This window comes from Sardina pilchardus, chromosome 6 (genome assembly GCF_963854185.1).
Source record: "Sardina pilchardus chromosome 6, fSarPil1.1, whole genome shotgun sequence".
NCBI classification, from domain to species: Eukaryota; Metazoa; Chordata; class Actinopteri; order Clupeiformes; family Clupeidae; genus Sardina; species Sardina pilchardus.
In genome coordinates, this window is record NC_084999.1 from 8,911,063 (window position 1) to 8,928,302 (window position 17,240).

Sequence of the window (17,240 nt, forward strand, 5' to 3'; positions counted from 1 at the left end):
TGTCAGGCCTGGATACAACTAAACAGCCCAGAAGATATTTTTCCCGGTGCCTTGGACTGGAGAACATTGCATACCATATACTGTAGATGAAATTTTGTGGCCGGACCCAGAGAGATGACATGATGTAGACTGTTCTTTTTTTTTTGTTTGTTTGTTTTGTTTCAGTGAAAATACCGTTTTGTGTTTTTACTTTTTTTTTACCAAAAGCGGTTTTCACTTCTGCAAGAGAACTACAATGTTTTGATAATTTGGTGAAAGGTTTTCTTATTTGTGTGTAGAGTTTTGCAAAAACAGCCAATAGTTACAAAAAATGTGCTTAAGCAATCAGAAAAAACTGTCAGCAAGCACACCAATTATAAGAGCACATGCATTTGAAGAGAAATCCGGCCGTTCAACAGTGAAAGGTTAGTTTATTGGTCTGCTTTCAAAGTATACAACATAACATTTTTAAACACCACTAATGAGAAGGTGCTGAAGTGGCTATATAAAAAAAATAAGATAAACATATGGTCACATAAACTAGGTTAGTGGCTTGTTCAAGTTGTTGCCGAAGAATTTAGGGCTCAGTCTGGTTTGTTGGTGAGAGAGAGAATGGTGGCAGACTAGAGTGGAAGTCTGCTAGACAACCCACTGCCATGGGTTCCAATCAGTATGGCCCATGCCCAGTAAATCTAATTTGGCCCAATAAGTCCATGTGGGTAATTACGCCAGGATGGAGAGTCATCATAATCCTGAGGTGGTAGGTGAATGGTGGCTTGAACCTCACCCATTTGCTCATATTTTCCAAGAGGGCTGGCTGGATGTTTTGACACACTCTGCAACATCCAATTTCTTCCCGCTGTTGCACATTTTTGCCAAATTCTGCAGAGGAAGGAGCACATTTGAACATGTTTAGCTCAGATAAAGAAACATATGCCTGTGAAACAAACAAGAAGAAATGAACACCAGAGCTGTCATTTGAACACTAGTGGTCTCTCCTGGAGTTAGCCATCATTACATGTTGACTACATCTGGGTGGGAAATCTGGTTTTCACGCACTAGTGATTTTAAAACCAAACGTTTCCTGTAGGTGGCCCACAAATGAGTGAGACGGCTATACAGTGTCATGCCTACATTTGGGATGGGCCTTACAGGAAACCCCAGAAAGCAACACTTTGATGATGCTAGTTTTTAAATACAGTGCTTCTCCTCAACTTCAATGTGTTGGCAGACTGTGAACTCTTCTCATGATGCTGAATGCATGTGACTATTACATAGTGTAATACATTTGTTTGTATTACATGTTGCAAACACCACAAGTCTAATAACTAAGGTAGGCTGCATCAACACACACTCAGGTAAGCATGCATGTTAAGAATGAAGAATGAGTAGCCTACAGTAGACATAGACATTTTTACTGCATACATGTGCATATATGGACATGCTCCCCTCTACCTACAGGAACTCCTCACGCCCCCTACGGTCAACAAACATTAACACCCTCCAAATCCCCAGAACCAAGCTCCACAGGATGGGTGATAGAGCTTTTACTGCTGCTGCTCCCAGGCTGTGGAACGCCCTCCCTGACCACCTGAGGGCCCCACAGACATTGAAAACCTATCTTTTTAAAAAAGCTTTTTGTTAAATGTATTTTGTTGATGTGTGTGTTGTATGTGTGTGTTTGTGTGTGTGTATATATATATATATATATATATATATATATATATATATATACCGTAATTTCCCGACTATTAACCGCGGCTTATAAATTGATTTTGCTAAATTTCTTCAACTATGAGGTTAATACAGGGGGCCAGTTAATATGGTGTTGATATGGTTTTGTTTCTTTTAACTTGCATAAAACACTGTCCTGCGGCTTATACACAATGCGGCTTATATGCGGGAAATTACTGTATATATATATATTATATATATGTATATAATCTATTTTAAATTGCATTACTTATTTTTCTTTATGTTATGGACAATCTCAAAGTGCTACAAAAATATAGAGGGCAATACAAATAAAGTGTATTATTATTATTATGTGCATACGATATTAGAGGGGGTCTGGGGGTTCTAGGCTGCTAACCGCACCATTTTGACTTAGTTTGGGAGGGACAGAAATGTAATTCACATTACATAAGAACACACTGCATAGTGCAATCCCCTCCAGAGTGTTGTTTTGATCTCTTTTTGGTCCTAATGAGGGGGGTATTAGTTATTGATTTTACAGTGGATGGATATACAGTGTGTGTGTGTAATAATAATTAGGTGATTTTGACATTTCTGATGACATATGTTCTGTCACATGGCAGCCATTTTTTCTCCAAATGATCATTAGTGTTACTGTCATCGGTGATAGTTTTCTGATGGATAGCCTGATTAGATTAATCAATTTTACAAGTTAATTAATAGTCTGGGTATCACCATACTAAGCTCAATGTTTTAAGATTGAACATACATAGTATGGGGAGTCCGCTTTCTATTTCTACTGCACAAGAGGTGTGATCAATGGGCATTGTTCAAATGACTCCGTACACTTGGATAGTCCTTCAACCAATCAGTTCACCCAGCCTAGTTGATTAGTGCTATTGAACAAGTATTGGGTATGTCATCACCCAAATTCCACCTTTTCTGTAGAATAACCCATTTATCATTTACAATATCCTAGTACTACCGCCTAATTGCCTAAAAAATATTCTAAAGTTTATTCAATTATATGTATTTGAACATTTGTGCGTAAATGTATATGTAAGTGTGAGTGCAATGTTAGCATGAATAAATCCATCCATCCTTCAAGGTCATCATCCTCTTTGACCTTCAATCAGTTCATGCCCAAAAGAGCCATCCACTTACACTTGCTGCCCTTGCAATGCTGTTAGGGGACTGTAAGGCTGCCAGCTCGTTGAGGATTCTCTTCAGGTCATCACTGCAAGGCTTCTCTGAATAAGTTAAGAAATGTATGCAGAAAATTAAGGTAGGTTCAGTTCTCAGGCCTCAGGCCTCAAAGAAGGAAAATTAGAGTGCCTGAAGTAACCAGAGATATTCAAAGCCATTATATAACCCTCCTGTAACCAAAAACAAGTCTGGTAATCTCGGAAAGCTATAGTAAATAGAAGTGGGGTTGTATAACTTCTATCATTCTTCTAACATCTATGTTTTCATCTTAAATGTCCTGACCCATGTCTGAATTCCTGGGCAGTGCCTGAGAACGTCAAGACCTGAGTATTGTATAAATGTGCAAGTGTGTTCTACCAGGTTCAGGAGCTTGTTGTGGGCGAAGCTGTAGGTAGGAGTGGTCCAACAGCTGTGCAATCGAGATCCGCTCCTTTGGATTGCGCACCAAACATCTCTGCAATGGCAATTAATCATAATTAATAACCCCAAAACAGATAGATAGATAGATAGATATATGATGACAGAAAAATATATGATGCAGGGCACAGCAACCTAACATAGATAGCACCGACCTTAAGGACATCCAAAAGATCTTTCTCTGCAATGTCAGGGAAATCAATCTCATGGTTGGGATCAATGATGGCGTGTAACTTTGTGAACTGGTTAGTGATACTCTGGAATGGTGTCTTCCCATAGGTCATGCAGTACAGGATGCACCCCAGTGACCACACGTCACCTTTAGGACTAATCTGAGGATTAAAGCATTCACACACACACACACACACACACACAGAGAGAGAGAGAGTTTAATCCTGGGTTACGAAACAGGACAGCAGTAACCCCTAAAAAACAAGTCAATTAGCAAATGAATTCAAGCCTTCTGATACAAGCATAAATTGCTCTTTGATATGAAGGTAATTTCTACCTTTGAAGTTCCCTGCTTCCCAGGCTTGGATGACGTGTCTCTGATGGCCTCTGGTGGCATGTAATTCAAAGTCCCTACCTACGAAACAGCAACAGGGTGTGTAATAATGCATGGCCTGACCTGGCTCACAGTCACTACACCAGACAATACACAGTCAGTGACATTCACACAGTCACACACACACACACACACACACACACACACACACACACACAGTCTTTCATGACACACAGATCCACAGTTATAGTCACACAGACACACAAGTATACCTGCGGGTCTTTCATCACCGTCACATTCACACACTCAGGCAAACATACCTGTGAGTCCTTCATGATGCTCGTCATGTCTGGCTGAATGCGATTGGCGATGCCAAAGTCAATTAGTTTCAACGAAGCATTCACAATTACAAAGTTGGCTGGCTTCAGATCACTGTGGACGATTCCTACAGACAAAAAAAATCATATTAATAATAGAATCATTGCAGTCCAAAAATGGTTCAGGCATCACTGTCTCAGCAATGGAAGCACTTGGATGTACATGTAGCTCATGTCAATTCACCATGTTTATGGATGGTCTGGACGGCTTCCAGCATGTTCCTCCAGTAGAACTTCCTCTCCAGGGGGTCAACGACCTTGCGCTTGCGCAACCAGGTGTTGAGGTCAAGGTTCCCGCACTCCATCAGCATATAAATGTAGCTGTTTGTGATCTCACTGCAAGCAGAGGGAGCCAGGGAAGTAAACACAGCAGCCCCCACCAAGATGGCCGCTTCAGAACAATGGACGTCTATTTCAGTGAAAATTATTTTATTTTATTTTTTTTTGCAGCCTCAAAATGAAAACCCATGATTTGGACATTGCTAACAGATGCAACCCACAATTAAGGCAAAAGGTGGATAATATTTGAGAGCAACAGCCAATCGAATTCACACACTCCTCCTTCCTCCCAACTGCTGATTGGCTGGAATTATTTATAGCTCTGGCAAAGCCACTTTGTTTGTATCCGAATTTACAGCGCCAGGACTGAAGGCTGTGTAATGCCCTGCAGAGCCCTATGTGTCGCTGCGTACCCCCTCCAAACCCTCCGCCGTCGCCTGACCTCCAACATTTTTTTAACATTCTGACTACCATTTCGGTATTTTTTTAGGCAAAGAACTAGTCTGGTTAAACCGTTTTCACCATACTAAGCTCGATCTTTTAAGATTGAACATTAGTCTGGGGAGGCTGCGCTTTGTTTCTACTGCACTTTGCGTTGCTTAAGTTTCATTATCGTCACGTCACCGGCCAATAGCGTGCCAGGACTAGAGTATGGCCGTTTCTGATTGGAGCCAAAAGTTCTGGCAGTAAACAGCGGAGATAGATAGAGTTGCCGGGCGAAATTCAAATTCCCCGGAAGTTCAGGCAGGGTTCACCCAGCCTAGCAAAGAACTAGAGGACCATGACGAGCAATTCACTGAATTTGACAACATTCTGTGTATTACATGGACTGCATCCTTGAAGACATGCTATCAGCTCAGAACTTAGCTTAGACTGCTCTTCATCACAAAAACATTAGTAACATTTTTTGTTTAGGAATTACTGCAGCAATACCATAGCTTGCCACAAAGTCAAAGTGAGAACAAGGTCCACTCTACAGACTCACCGCCTGACACACACACACTTACTAGTCATACAGCTTAATAATCTGGTCGCTGTACTGCTGAAGGTGGTTGAGGTGCTCAATCTCGTTCTTGTAGCTCTCCACTGTCTGAGCATCTGCATCCTCCAGGTTCACAAACTTAATGGCGTAAAGCTGCCTTTTTGAATCCAACACTTGATACACCTGCAAAAAAACCGCACAGTTCATTGTACAGCCAGCCAGTAATCATGACTAAACAGAACTGAAGATGAACAGTATTCAGTGCTCACCTTGCTAGATCCTCCACGGCCAATCATTTTCAAAATGAAGAACTGCTGGCCTTTGATGGTGATGGACTCGTTTGAGAACACAGTTCCCTGGAGAAGTAGGACGTTAGATTTGAGCTACGTCAACAACACGACTAACAGTTGCTGCGCCATAAAAACAAACTAACAATTAAACTTAAGACATAGAGCACAATACAATGGGTACTCCAGCCAAAACACTGCGTTTGGACATCAGACAGCGTTGTCTACCTGAGGTGTCTGCTGGACTTGAGAGACCTGGTTCTGTGGGGTCTGAGGGAGGGGGGCCTGGCTCTGGCTGACGCTCTGTACTGTGGGAGGCACCACCAGCGGTCTCTGTTTCATGACCGGCGTCACAAAGCTACGGCGCGACACAGGAGAGAGAGAGAGAGAGAGAGAGAGAGCATTGGTTTAGATCATCAGTGCAGTAAAAGTGCTTTAGAGATGTTGCCAACAATCTTGTGTCAAATCACAAAAGAATTTAGCTTATTAGCATTTTTCTATCTGGTGGTGTATCATGTGTCATTACCCAACAACCTAAATAAACCTCTGAAGTTCGCTTACAAAAAGCAACCAAAGCTGCCATCTTTGCCCATGTAAGGAGATCCGGGTGTTACAGTTTTTTTCAATTGCTTACACACAATTTTTGAAACCGAGTTCTTTTTAACAAAATTTAAGCACAGCTATCCAAACGCCACACTCAGTTTGCGTAATTCCTAGATTCTTTGCAAAATGAAACACTTCAGTCAAAACATATACACTTCAGTCAAAACATACACACTTCAGTCAAAACATACACACTTCAGTCAAAACATATACACATATTTGTAAAAATGCTATTAGTTGTCATTTAACAAACACAGTCCTCAATGATCAGACACCATTGCAGCCAGTTTCACACTGCAGTGGTAAATGCAAAACACATTTGTAAAAAGAAAAATTAGGAAATAGCATACAGTATGTGCTAGATTTTTGCCCAGACATTGTTATGTAAGGGATCATTTAGATGTCCAAAAAATAGTGACGAACCCACAACATTCCTCATGATTAGTTCGACATGGGGAAAGTGTACATAAATAGGTCTATAAACTTGCACTTGCACTGTACAACACTGAAGACTGCTGTAGACTGAATATGTCAAGTATTTCTTTCATACTTACTTACAGTATACTTACAGTATTTCTAACCATAATCAGTTACAGTAATCAACCAACAATGAAATCAATTGAACAAATAAAATCTGTAGACAAATAAAAACTACTGCATAAAGTACATACACTTTGACTCTGAAGAGCAACTACTGCAAAAGCAGCAAGACTGTATAGCACACCTGAGTGCTGCGTTTTCAATTTTGCACATGTGTGCTTACACACCTGGTGGATGTGATTATCCAATTCGTTCATTAGTGTAGTCATTGGCAATCCAGGGCTTTGTAATGACAAGGAAGTAACCTCACAATCCTTATCTGTGTCTAAGGTGTGGAAATTTGTGTAGAGTTTTACAAATCACTGTGTGTAATGTTTTGCAAAAAAGTTGAAGCAGGCATTGTGTGTAATGTTGTGCAAATCTGTGGAGGTGTTTTGCTCCTTGGAGTAAAATTTTGCTAATTGTGTGAAAAAAATAATTTTAGTGTGTAAACAATCGTAAAAAACTGTAATTGAGGCCAACTACCTATGGCAAGTTGCATTATAGTCGGGAAATTACGGGTACAATTATTTTCTAGATCGGCTGGATAGGGTATTCCGTGCAGATCTGAGAACAGTACAGTACATCACCTGTTTGGGGGCAGGTCTTTGCAGTTGGGCGTCTGGCAGGAGATGGCTGGGTTGAGTCGGGAGGGGATCTGGGCAGGGGGCATGGGCAGAGAGTCCAGCAGCCGCGGGGTGCGCATGGGCTCTGTGGGGTACTTCTTCTCCTGGACAACAGAAACATGGCGCCAGAAGCTGACTTCAAATGTAACATATGACACACTGCAGTTTAGTCCAACACTCGGGCCAGTTTCCCATACATACATTAAGCCCCAGAAAGAACATTTCATTGAATATCTCTACGGGAAAACAGTGTTTAGTCTATGACTAGGCTTAACCCATGTACAGGACTTCTACAGTATGGACTTCCACAAAAAAACAAAACTAGTCATCATGAATATGATAACATCTTATCTTGTGCCAGTCCTGTTGAAATTATGTCAACAACATGAGAGGTAACTAAATAATCATTATTTCTGAGTGAGTCTCAAGTACCTCAGGAGAAACATATTTGTTAATTCGAGCGGGAACCCTCCACTCTGAGGAAGGCTCCTTCATCAGAGACTTCTGGGGTGCCTGGCTGGAGGGCGGCTGGAGGAGACTTTCTTCCTTCTTGTCATGTCCATCTCTCTGAGAGGCAAACAAGCTCGGGGCTGGTGGCTCTGCATTCAAAATGTGCCATTTGAGAACTTGATTTGATGTAGCAATAATTAATGAGTGTACAGAGAAAAAAAAAGGAGAAAAAAAAAACACATGGAGGAAACACGCCCATCCGCACGCACACATTCATACACACTAATCTGAATATTGCACAAACCTGCAATGTTCTCCTTATCCTCAGTGGAGAGAAGCACTGTGTTCCCAGCTTTTAAATTTTTCATCGCCATCTCCAGCATTTCAATAGGTTTGGCTTTCAACCCAAGAGCTTTCTGTAGTATTAAAGTGCTTTTCCTCATATTGCCTAGGGTTAATATGATAAACACAAACTATCAGGTAAACATACATATTACATTAACTGTTGCAACTGTTAAGTAAAAAGATCTGTAACATTCAATCTGCAGATAAAACAAACATGCATACGCTCAAGAAGAATACTGTATGTTGTACTATGACAGTAAGAGCCGACAACATGTTCTACCTTGTGAGAGCTCAAACTGAGCATGTGCAACATGGACAAAGGCGAAGCCTCTGCTGTTGGACCTGGCAATGATGAAGTTGTCCTGAGCATCATCTGGGTCCTCAATCCTATAAAAGTTTATATCAACGTTATCACCAATTCCAACGATTCCACTCTTATAACTAATTAAAGACTTTAAGACTGTTTACACCATGCAAACAATCCATTTGTGTAAATCCCGGGAATCAACTTACCCCTTCAGCTCTGCAAATCTGACGAGCAACCTGGCGTAGCTCTCATTTTTGCTGTGCTTGCTCAGGGGAAGTTTGGCAAACACTCTGGAGTAGCAGTCCAGCAGTCGTGCCAGCAGGGTCGAATCAGATCGTGGGTCCCCAGCCCTCTCCAGGCCCGACAGGTACGTCCAACATGATTCGGGCGAGTTCGAGTCGATGACCCGGTTGACACACTCAGTGGTATCTAAGAAGAATGGTCACCATGGTTACAGATGACAAACAAGATAGACATAGAAATGCACACAACAAGCAGTGACAACAAATAAAAAAAGAAAAATGATGAATACGCTACCTTCTATTTGGGCGATCTCTTTCTTTTCTGGGCGATGTAACAATGTGGTTGCGGAGTCCACAGGGCCAACATCCTCCCACGGACGAGCCTCTGGGCTAATAACCAGAGGCTGGACACAATACAATACAGTCATTAAAAGGAATCTCTTCCGAAACGAGTCCGTACTAGTACACTAAACTAAATGGAGAAGTAGCACAAGACCTGTTTGGTTTAAAATGATCTGAAGTCATACCTTCAGGTTGAGTTCACCATCCCAGCTGTTCTTCTTGCTTTGTGAGAATGACAACATAGGGTTTACCTGAGAACCAGACGTTTGCCTAGACAAAAATCATAGACAAGCAACAAATCACATTTGTGTTACAAAATATCCATACTAAAATGAGGCATTACTTTAGTTGATAAGGAAAAACTACCTGGATAAATTTCCACTGGGATGAGGCGCCTCACTCTTATTTATGAGTCCCATATCATCACTATTGTCCTCTGGGATAGAGAGAGGAACCATCGGAACTCTCCCAGGCTGGGGAACAAGTAAAACATGGCACAAGGATATAACGTGATGCCTTAGACTTAACACAATGGAAATGATGGCCTGCCCTGGGCAAAAATCTTAATTTCCCAATTAAGTGGGTTAATACTTTCGAAGAAGAGGAGAGCAACAAATACTAGAGATGTACCATAAAGCCAGATAACTTCTTGCGTTGTGCACTAGATCTCCAAAAGGGTATCTGGTTGTCAACAGAGCTGTTTCTCTGGTCAGTCCTATGGGATGAAGAAGAGCAGACATTAGAACTCAGAGGAGCCCAACTGTCAAAAGACAGATGTGAATGAATTGTAAGCTTGTTTCTACCCACTAGGTTGAATGGTCCCTATGGTCAACAGAACAAACTGTGCCACGAGCAGAACTGTTGAGATACTACACTTAATGCCCACTGGTTGGTGTATCTTTCTCAGTAGGCAAATCGCAAAAGGCTTGTCGCAACAAGTTTGACAAAAAGCTAGAGGTTGCTGATACGTTGTCGGTAGTGGTCTGCTACAACGTGACATACATGCTGAAGTTACTTTTAAAAAAATAAATAAAAAACCCCAACCTGATATCATTGAACTAAAGCAATGGCAAACCATTTCATACCCTGAGGAGATAATGCTAGCAAGCGGTGAGTCTCCATATTCATCTGACTGCATAGTGTCTTTGTTTAAGTCCGAGCCAGATCTTAAAGATTCCTGCCCATTTCCAACTGTTGATGCTTGAAACAAAAACAAGACAGGTACTATGTGGTTAGAACAGGTTACATTATCCTGCCGATAGAAGCTTATATTTATCATTTAATTAAACAGATAGTAATTAGTCAATAATTAGAAGGCTTACATGCAATATTTTCCCTGTCCTCATGGGAAAGCAGTTGACTTCTGCCAGCTTTTAAGCTCTGAATTGCAGCTTGCAGAAGTTCTGTTGGTTTGGCATCCAGTTCAAAAGCTCTCTGAAGAATCCACATGCTTTTCTTTACATTGCCTGACGATAAAATATGATTATGTGAACATAATATGAACATAGTAATAAGTAGTGAGGAAAAGTAAAAACAGTTGTAACAATTTTCAAACACCTGCAAAATGAATGTCTGCGAGGAATGAAACTGAGTCTCTATGATGGTTTACCTTGAGTCAGTTCAAACTGAGCATGCGCAATGTGGACGAATGCAAAATCTTGGCAATGGGATATTGCAACATTGAAGTTATCCTGAGCCTCACTGACATCTTGAATTCTGGAGGAAAAGTAACACATGTTCACATTTCAAGTTTGAGGGGAAATGGCAAGTCGTGTAAATAGGTTAGCCATTTCGAAAAATTCATCTTACCCCTTCAGCTCTGCAAATCTGACAAGCATCCGTGCATAACTCTGGTTTTGGCAGTATTTTCCAAGTGGCATGTTGGAGAACACTTGAGTGTAGCAATCCATCAGTTTGTGAAGAAGAACATGATCAGTATGTGGGTCTCCCTTCTTCTCTAGGTTTGCTAGGTAGGTAAGGCACGAGCCTGGAGAGTTTGAACTTATGATTTTGTTGATATTGTCTGTGTCATCTGGAGGAGAGGCAAAGAGTAGGTGGAATTATTGCATGTTGTGAATACACAAATGCATGACTCTATGTCATCCTATGTTGCATGATCTGATGGTCATGACCGCACTCACCATCATTGATGTTCCGTTTGATTTTTTGCAGCCTTTGGCACAACATGGCAATCTGCAGCTTTCTGTCTGTGTGCTCTTCCTCCTCCATGGCTGTAATGACATATTTGAACAGTGGGATTGCTGACCTAAACGTTGATAGCAGTAGCAAATACATACGACAGCAGTAGCGAAGTCCTCCAAACAATCAAGAATGCTCACTTAAACTGCTCTAATTGCTGGGGTTATCCCCTAGTGCACCCAGATAGATCACTGCTGACACACTGTGGCTTTTTGTGCCCAAACGTCACCCAAAGTGTGCTAACAGGCTATCGATAGCATCGTAGCACAGGATATTTCTTGATCTAAGCAGTTCACACATAAGTTTACATACATGTATATATATTACTCAAACGGAAACAACGAAGATCATCATAAACACACAAATGAGCGACACATAGCAAAGTCCTTTTAAGTGTCTCTCTACATAGCTCCTAGCTAGCTAGGCTCACTAATGTGTTTTACGTGTCCATTAGCTTAACGTTAACTTAGCTGATGTCGTCGAAACATGATTCTTTTCAATCGACTTTTGGAAATCAAAGTTACTTTAAGAACAAAGCGCATTTAAAATGTAGAAACACAGCCATACCTGTTTGTGGAAAGTTCTTTTATACCTATTAAAAATGAATAATCCTTGCGTGATACGTTAACTGTGGAATGAAAATCACCACAGTCTGTTTACCATGCAATACTTTCAAATTCACCACTTCCACTCACTTCGCAACCTCATTGGCTAATTCGTATCTGAGCTCCGCCTTGTCTCAGATGACGGTGGGGTGGGTAAAGTCTGGATTCACTCAGCTGACCACTGACCCAGAGGACTCCTTTAATAAAACGTCTTCTCATAATCACGGCGAGATACAACACGATTACTTATTTAATAGATAACAACAGGTCTTCACAAGATAAAAGGTATAGGCCACCAGGCTCACACAAGAAATGCAGAACAGTCAAATAGCCTACCATCTCTAGATGCATTTAACAAGGGGAGGGGGTCTTACCTTCTTTGAAGAAATTCACATTCAACATTCACAGTCTTATCAGAGACTGCTTATCCTCCAAAGTCAAACATTGCAGCAACACATTTCCTTTAAGAATCAATAAAGCAATCTATTTCGGTGTGAACCTCCAAAGTTATGATTTGTATAATATAGTAATGTTTTTGTTATAATTAGCCCATTGATTAAGACATTGTTGCTTTTATTTTTGCTATTCTCCTTAAAATTAAGCCTTACCATAACAATGATAGTTATTGTTGTTATTGATTGAATGATTGGTTGTTTATTTGCTATTCTCCTATTCATTGTTTATTTCTCATTAGGTTATTGCTTGAATTATATTGTTTATTGGTAATATTGTATTTTGTTTTTGTAGTTCTTCACTGTTAATTTAATTTGTGTTGTAATTATTTATGTGTCGCTTTGAACAAAAGCATCTGCTAAATAACTGTAATTATACCTATAAAAGTTAGATTACTGATCTGGTGTATATTCATAATTAATAATTGAGTATAAATAAATACTTATTATTGCTCTAATGTACATCTATATTGACATGAAATGTGTACAAAGTTTTAAAATTGTATAAAAGTACTCAGGTAAATATTACACACACTCATTTCCCATAAATTGACAAATGGTACTTGGATAGTGTACTGTATAATCGAAAAAAGCTGTCTACAAAACACATGGAATAGAATAATTTCAGTATTTTTATTGGTATGTATTCAGGCTAGACAGAACTGTAGCTGGAGGCATTCATCAATGACATTTATGAGCAGTGACAGGGAGTTTGATTCAAAACAAGCTGTGTTTTTTGAGAATCACTAGGTGGAATGTCCAAGGTCTCACTTCGTAAGACATCTCTCAACTAAAACCTAACTTTAGACACATAAATCAGGCAATCACCTATTTCAAACATTAACTTCACTCCCAATGAAATAGCAATTCAAATTGTAGTCAAAAACTACAAATCAAACTCAAGTGGAAAGTACATTCCATTAAATATGGCAATATTAGAGTTTAATCAGTTCTTAAATACAAACAGGAAGTGTTTTGCGTGTGTACAATATCATGTTCCAAAACATGAAGCAAAGGGGCAAATGACATTTTGAGAAGAACTGCTTCAATGCATCTTTTAAATACACTGTAACAATTATGTGGAATACAGTATTCTGGAGTTACTCCACTTTTTGTCCAGGTTTGGGTCCTTCAAGTTTCCGAAGAGTCTCATCCCACTGGGCAAACTGTTTAGACAGCAGGAACATCTGTGCAAGGGTCAAGGATTAAAAAATCACAGAAATCGAATATGATTACCCACATGAATTTTGGTCACTGCAGAAAGCAGACTGATAAAAGTGCTGCAGAGCACCAGTGGCATGACTTTTTTTCAACCTCTAAAATAAAAGTGCTGCATTTTTAGTTTCCCAAAGTAACTCTAGAAATTAAGGGAATTTTTCATCAACACAAGCCTTTTGTCCCTATGGAGGAAATTTTTTTTTCTTTTTTAAATGTCAGTAACCACCGTCTGCTGAAAATTAATAACAAAATTATTAATTGGGCATTATTTGACCATCCTTGTCAGCGTTCCAAGTGTGAGGATAGACATTAGATATAAAATTTAAATGCATGCCTAACGAACAAAACATTTCCTTGTCAAATACTAAAATAAGGAAAGACAATATGGAACACCAGAAAGGATACCATCTTGTTGTACTCCTCAAACAACCTCTTCACTTCTGCAGATAGTTCTTCATTCTGATCCTATCAGAAAGAAACACAGAAAGTAGTCACAACTTCTGGATAGCTTTGGGTGAAACAGCACAGAGAAACATAGTTATCACATGCACTAACCCTTTAGGGAGAATCATGAATCATTGTAACTGTATAAGCCAACCCAACAGAAAACTAGACCACTGTTCCAATTTCCATACTTCTGTACTTGCAATACCTAATCTGACTGCATACGCATTCACACTGATAGTTATGACGACATAAGGTGTGCTGCAAGAACCCAGATTGTGCACACATAATAGTCAAAAGGTTAAGTGTGGAAAGTTTGACGCAGTTTCAGCAGCAGCAGAGGAAAACACACTTTACTGATGTACTAGCATGTTATAACTTTGTCATGTTTTGACAAAGTATGACCATGTCACTATCGAATACAGGACACCGGTAACGTTATGTTGAAATTTTGTGGTGATTATTTCCATTACGTGTGGAGAGTTGGGGCTGGATTCAGGGCGACACTACTTAGTTGAAATTCAAGCACTACGCAAGTACTGTAAGCACACAGTGCAAAAAACGCACTGCAATAAAGTATACGGCCTTAAGTATGCAGATTGGAACAGATTTGAGTGCAAATTTTCTTTTCTTACCTGTTGTTTAATGTGGAGCTGTGAAAGACGCTGTAGTTTTGTGGTGAGTTCTGGGACAGCTTTTATTTGAAAATAAAAATATATTATTAATAATTGTAATAATAATAATAATAATAATAGAGTAGATGCAATGAATGAACACTCTTAAGAGTCATATGAACATCAGTTAAGACAGTTTTGAAGCTCATCTCTCACATTTGATGTGGTTGCTGTCCAGATAAGGCTGCAGAGTGTTGACCTGCTCAAGCATGGATGCTTGAGTTCGCAAGAAATCCTCCTCTGTGATACAAATAGAGGGAATATTGTATTAAATGATTCCTATTGTGTAGTAGAAACGTTATTTGGTGCCCCTTGCCAGTAATCTCCATGGCCAAGGCAGTCAGTGCAGGATGCACCTATGAAATTACTGGCAAATGGGTGATCATAAAATAACAATAAATATCAGCTTGTGCATGTAATTTGTGTTACCACATTGCAGTACATAAACATCACATACTGTATGTAGTGGATCTTCAGTACCTGCGAGAATAAATTCCAACTTCATGGCATCTGGTACAGCTATGTAATCAGTGAACTGTGGATCCAAATACTTCAGTAGATCTTCAGCTGAGAAAATGTCAGATAGAAACCGTTGGTTATTGATTACAAACGCATGATTTCATAAGCCAGAAACAACACTACTCTTACTTTTTTTGTGGAGAATCTTGACACGCTCCCTCTTGTTGGCCGTGTTTGCAAGAGCAGCATTGACTTTGCCAAGTGAATCTACACACTGAGCAAAAACAGAATGAGCACAAAAAGGCAACTAAATTAACAGACTGACTGTAATGTGACTGATCACAACATCAGACAGATGCCACACCCGCTAACTTGGAATGACAACAGAGACACAGGCTACATATTAATAGCAGAGAACTAGCAATGACACACAAATAAATAACAGCCTAATGACAATTAAATCAGCGAGCTGGACAGTGGGTACTTGTGTTTGAAGCACAATTACACAGTGGTTTAGACAGACAGGGTAGTGGAAAAAAAGAAATGCTAACTGTCATAGCTAGCTAGTTGAGCTGGCAAATACCATAGACAGTATCATCACTCTGGACATGTAGAAATACGTTTGTAGTGCAGATGTAACCGCTGTATAGTAATACCTTCACTGTTTTGTTCAGTTTACATCCTCTGTCACCGTAGACACGTTTTTCGAGTATTTGCAGGCGTCCATCAAGATCTTCGATATTATTCCTGTCCTCCATCTTTAGCTAACATTAGCTGTTAGCTGCTTGGTCTGACGGCTAGAAATGACGTAGGGAGTCAACACAGTTATGGTTGAGAGAAAACGCCATCTTTGTGAGGACGCTAAATTGCCTTCAGGCCTGTTTCAAAATTCATACTATGTAACCTAGGATGTTTGATATTGACAAGATAACATACAGTTGCCAAAGATGAATAATTCCAAGGCTAAAGGTAAAATAATGTTGAGAGTAACAATAAATGTGTGCTCTGCCAATGTTCTAAGATTAGAGAGACCCCTTACACTGTGAATCGTGTCTAGACCTTTTTACTCACTTAATGCATGCTATTTAGGCCTAGCCTACTAAACATTTTTAAACAGTCCTGGTGCTACAGTAAAATCGAATTAAGAACTTAGCCTATTTTTGGCATTGGTTATTGTGAAAAGGCCTTTAGGGAAAGATCTTATTTATAGGCTACTAATTTCTTTCTATACTTTGTTCTTTCTCTTCTTTCTGTATTTTCTTTCTTTTACTGCAGGCTACTTTACAACCCCAGACATATTGCCATCAACTTCCTGTTGTAGTTGATCACTGAAGTTTAAGAATTGTAGTCAGCACCTGTTTGGAAATCTTGATGAATTGCAGAATCATCTGAAAAGTCCTCTGTGCCAACACATACTATAGTATCAGAATCAGAATCAGCTTTATTGCAGGTTTGCGTGAGCATACAAGGAATTTGACTCCGGTTAATCTTTGCACTCAAGTACAACACTCAACAATAACATAAAAAGCAGTAAAACAGTTTAAAAAAAAAAAAAAAAAAAACACAATAAGGGCAGTAAGCTATGTAGGCTATAAAGGAATAAATGTACATTTAATAAATAGATGAGTGGGATAGGGTAATACAATTGTCTGGAGGGGGAGTATGGCCTTGTTGTCCCAAGGCTATGGTCATAACACCCCAACAGGCACAGGCAAGATGCAGGATGCAATATAAATTGAAGAGAGGGTGGGAGTAGCGCAGTATCAGTATAGGCAGAGGTTTAAGATGAAATACAAATATAGTGCAAGGCAGTACAACGCAATGGTGTATTAATACAATATTGTAACTGTAAGATTGAAGTGCACATGATATGAGGTAGATGAGCAGAACAGGTTGATTCACTTTGTTTAGTGTAAGGGTGGTTGCTATTTCTGAGTGTTTAACAGAGTGACAGCTTGAGGAATATTA

The 17,240-nt window shown here is 39.8% G+C and overlaps 2 protein-coding genes across 2 annotated transcripts; both read right to left on the minus strand.

The window, feature by feature from the left end:
* Positions 1-390: 390 nt before the first annotated feature.
* Positions 391-12,088, minus strand: ttk (ttk protein kinase). Its single transcript, XM_062538330.1, has 25 exons — positions 11,988-12,088; positions 11,363-11,452; positions 11,031-11,253; positions 10,831-10,937; positions 10,544-10,687; positions 10,307-10,421; positions 9,852-9,936; positions 9,588-9,694; positions 9,407-9,491; positions 9,175-9,283; positions 8,844-9,066; positions 8,611-8,717; positions 8,290-8,433; positions 7,968-8,134; positions 7,500-7,639; positions 5,956-6,085; positions 5,710-5,796; positions 5,466-5,623; positions 4,364-4,515; positions 4,123-4,247; positions 3,806-3,883; positions 3,453-3,629; positions 3,238-3,334; positions 2,839-2,924; positions 391-861 (listed from the first exon to the last, which is right to left on the minus strand). Exons 2-25 carry the CDS (start codon positions 11,448-11,450, stop codon positions 775-777), a joined length of 3,021 nt encoding a protein of 1,006 aa, XP_062394314.1. The 5' UTR covers positions 11,451-11,452; positions 11,988-12,088; the 3' UTR covers positions 391-774.
* Positions 12,089-13,091: 1,003 nt separating this feature from the next.
* On the minus strand, positions 13,092-16,063 carry dctn3 (dynactin 3 (p22)). Its single transcript, XM_062538366.1, has 7 exons — positions 15,929-16,063; positions 15,462-15,546; positions 15,294-15,380; positions 14,970-15,053; positions 14,775-14,833; positions 14,101-14,160; positions 13,092-13,664 (listed from the first exon to the last, which is right to left on the minus strand). Exons 1-7 carry the CDS (start codon positions 16,028-16,030, stop codon positions 13,578-13,580), a joined length of 564 nt encoding a protein of 187 aa, XP_062394350.1. The 5' UTR covers positions 16,031-16,063; the 3' UTR covers positions 13,092-13,577.
* Positions 16,064-17,240: the final 1,177 nt, after the last annotated feature.

Excerpts from the sequence above, each read along its gene's own strand:
- dctn3 (XM_062538366.1), bottom strand. The coding sequence starts at position 16,030 with ATGGAGGACAGGAATAATATCGAAGATCTTGATGGACGCCTGCAAATA. Across the intron at positions 15,054-15,293 it reads GTTGGAATTTATTCTCGCAG|AGGAGGATTTCTTGCGAACT; the intron begins GTACTGAAGATC and ends TTTGTATCACAG. Across the intron at positions 13,665-14,100 it reads TTGAGGAGTACAACAAGATG|ATGTTCCTGCTGTCTAAACA; the intron begins GTATCCTTTCTG and ends ACCCTTGCACAG.
- ttk (XM_062538330.1), bottom strand. The coding sequence starts at position 11,450 with ATGGAGGAGGAAGAGCACACAGACAGAAAGCTGCAGATTGCCATGTTG. Across the intron at positions 9,492-9,587 it reads CCCAGTGGAAATTTATCCAG|GCAAACGTCTGGTTCTCAGG; the intron begins GTAGTTTTTCCT and ends ATTTTTGTCTAG. Across the intron at positions 9,284-9,406 it reads ATGGTGAACTCAACCTGAAG|CCTCTGGTTATTAGCCCAGA; the intron begins GTATGACTTCAG and ends TATTGTGTCCAG.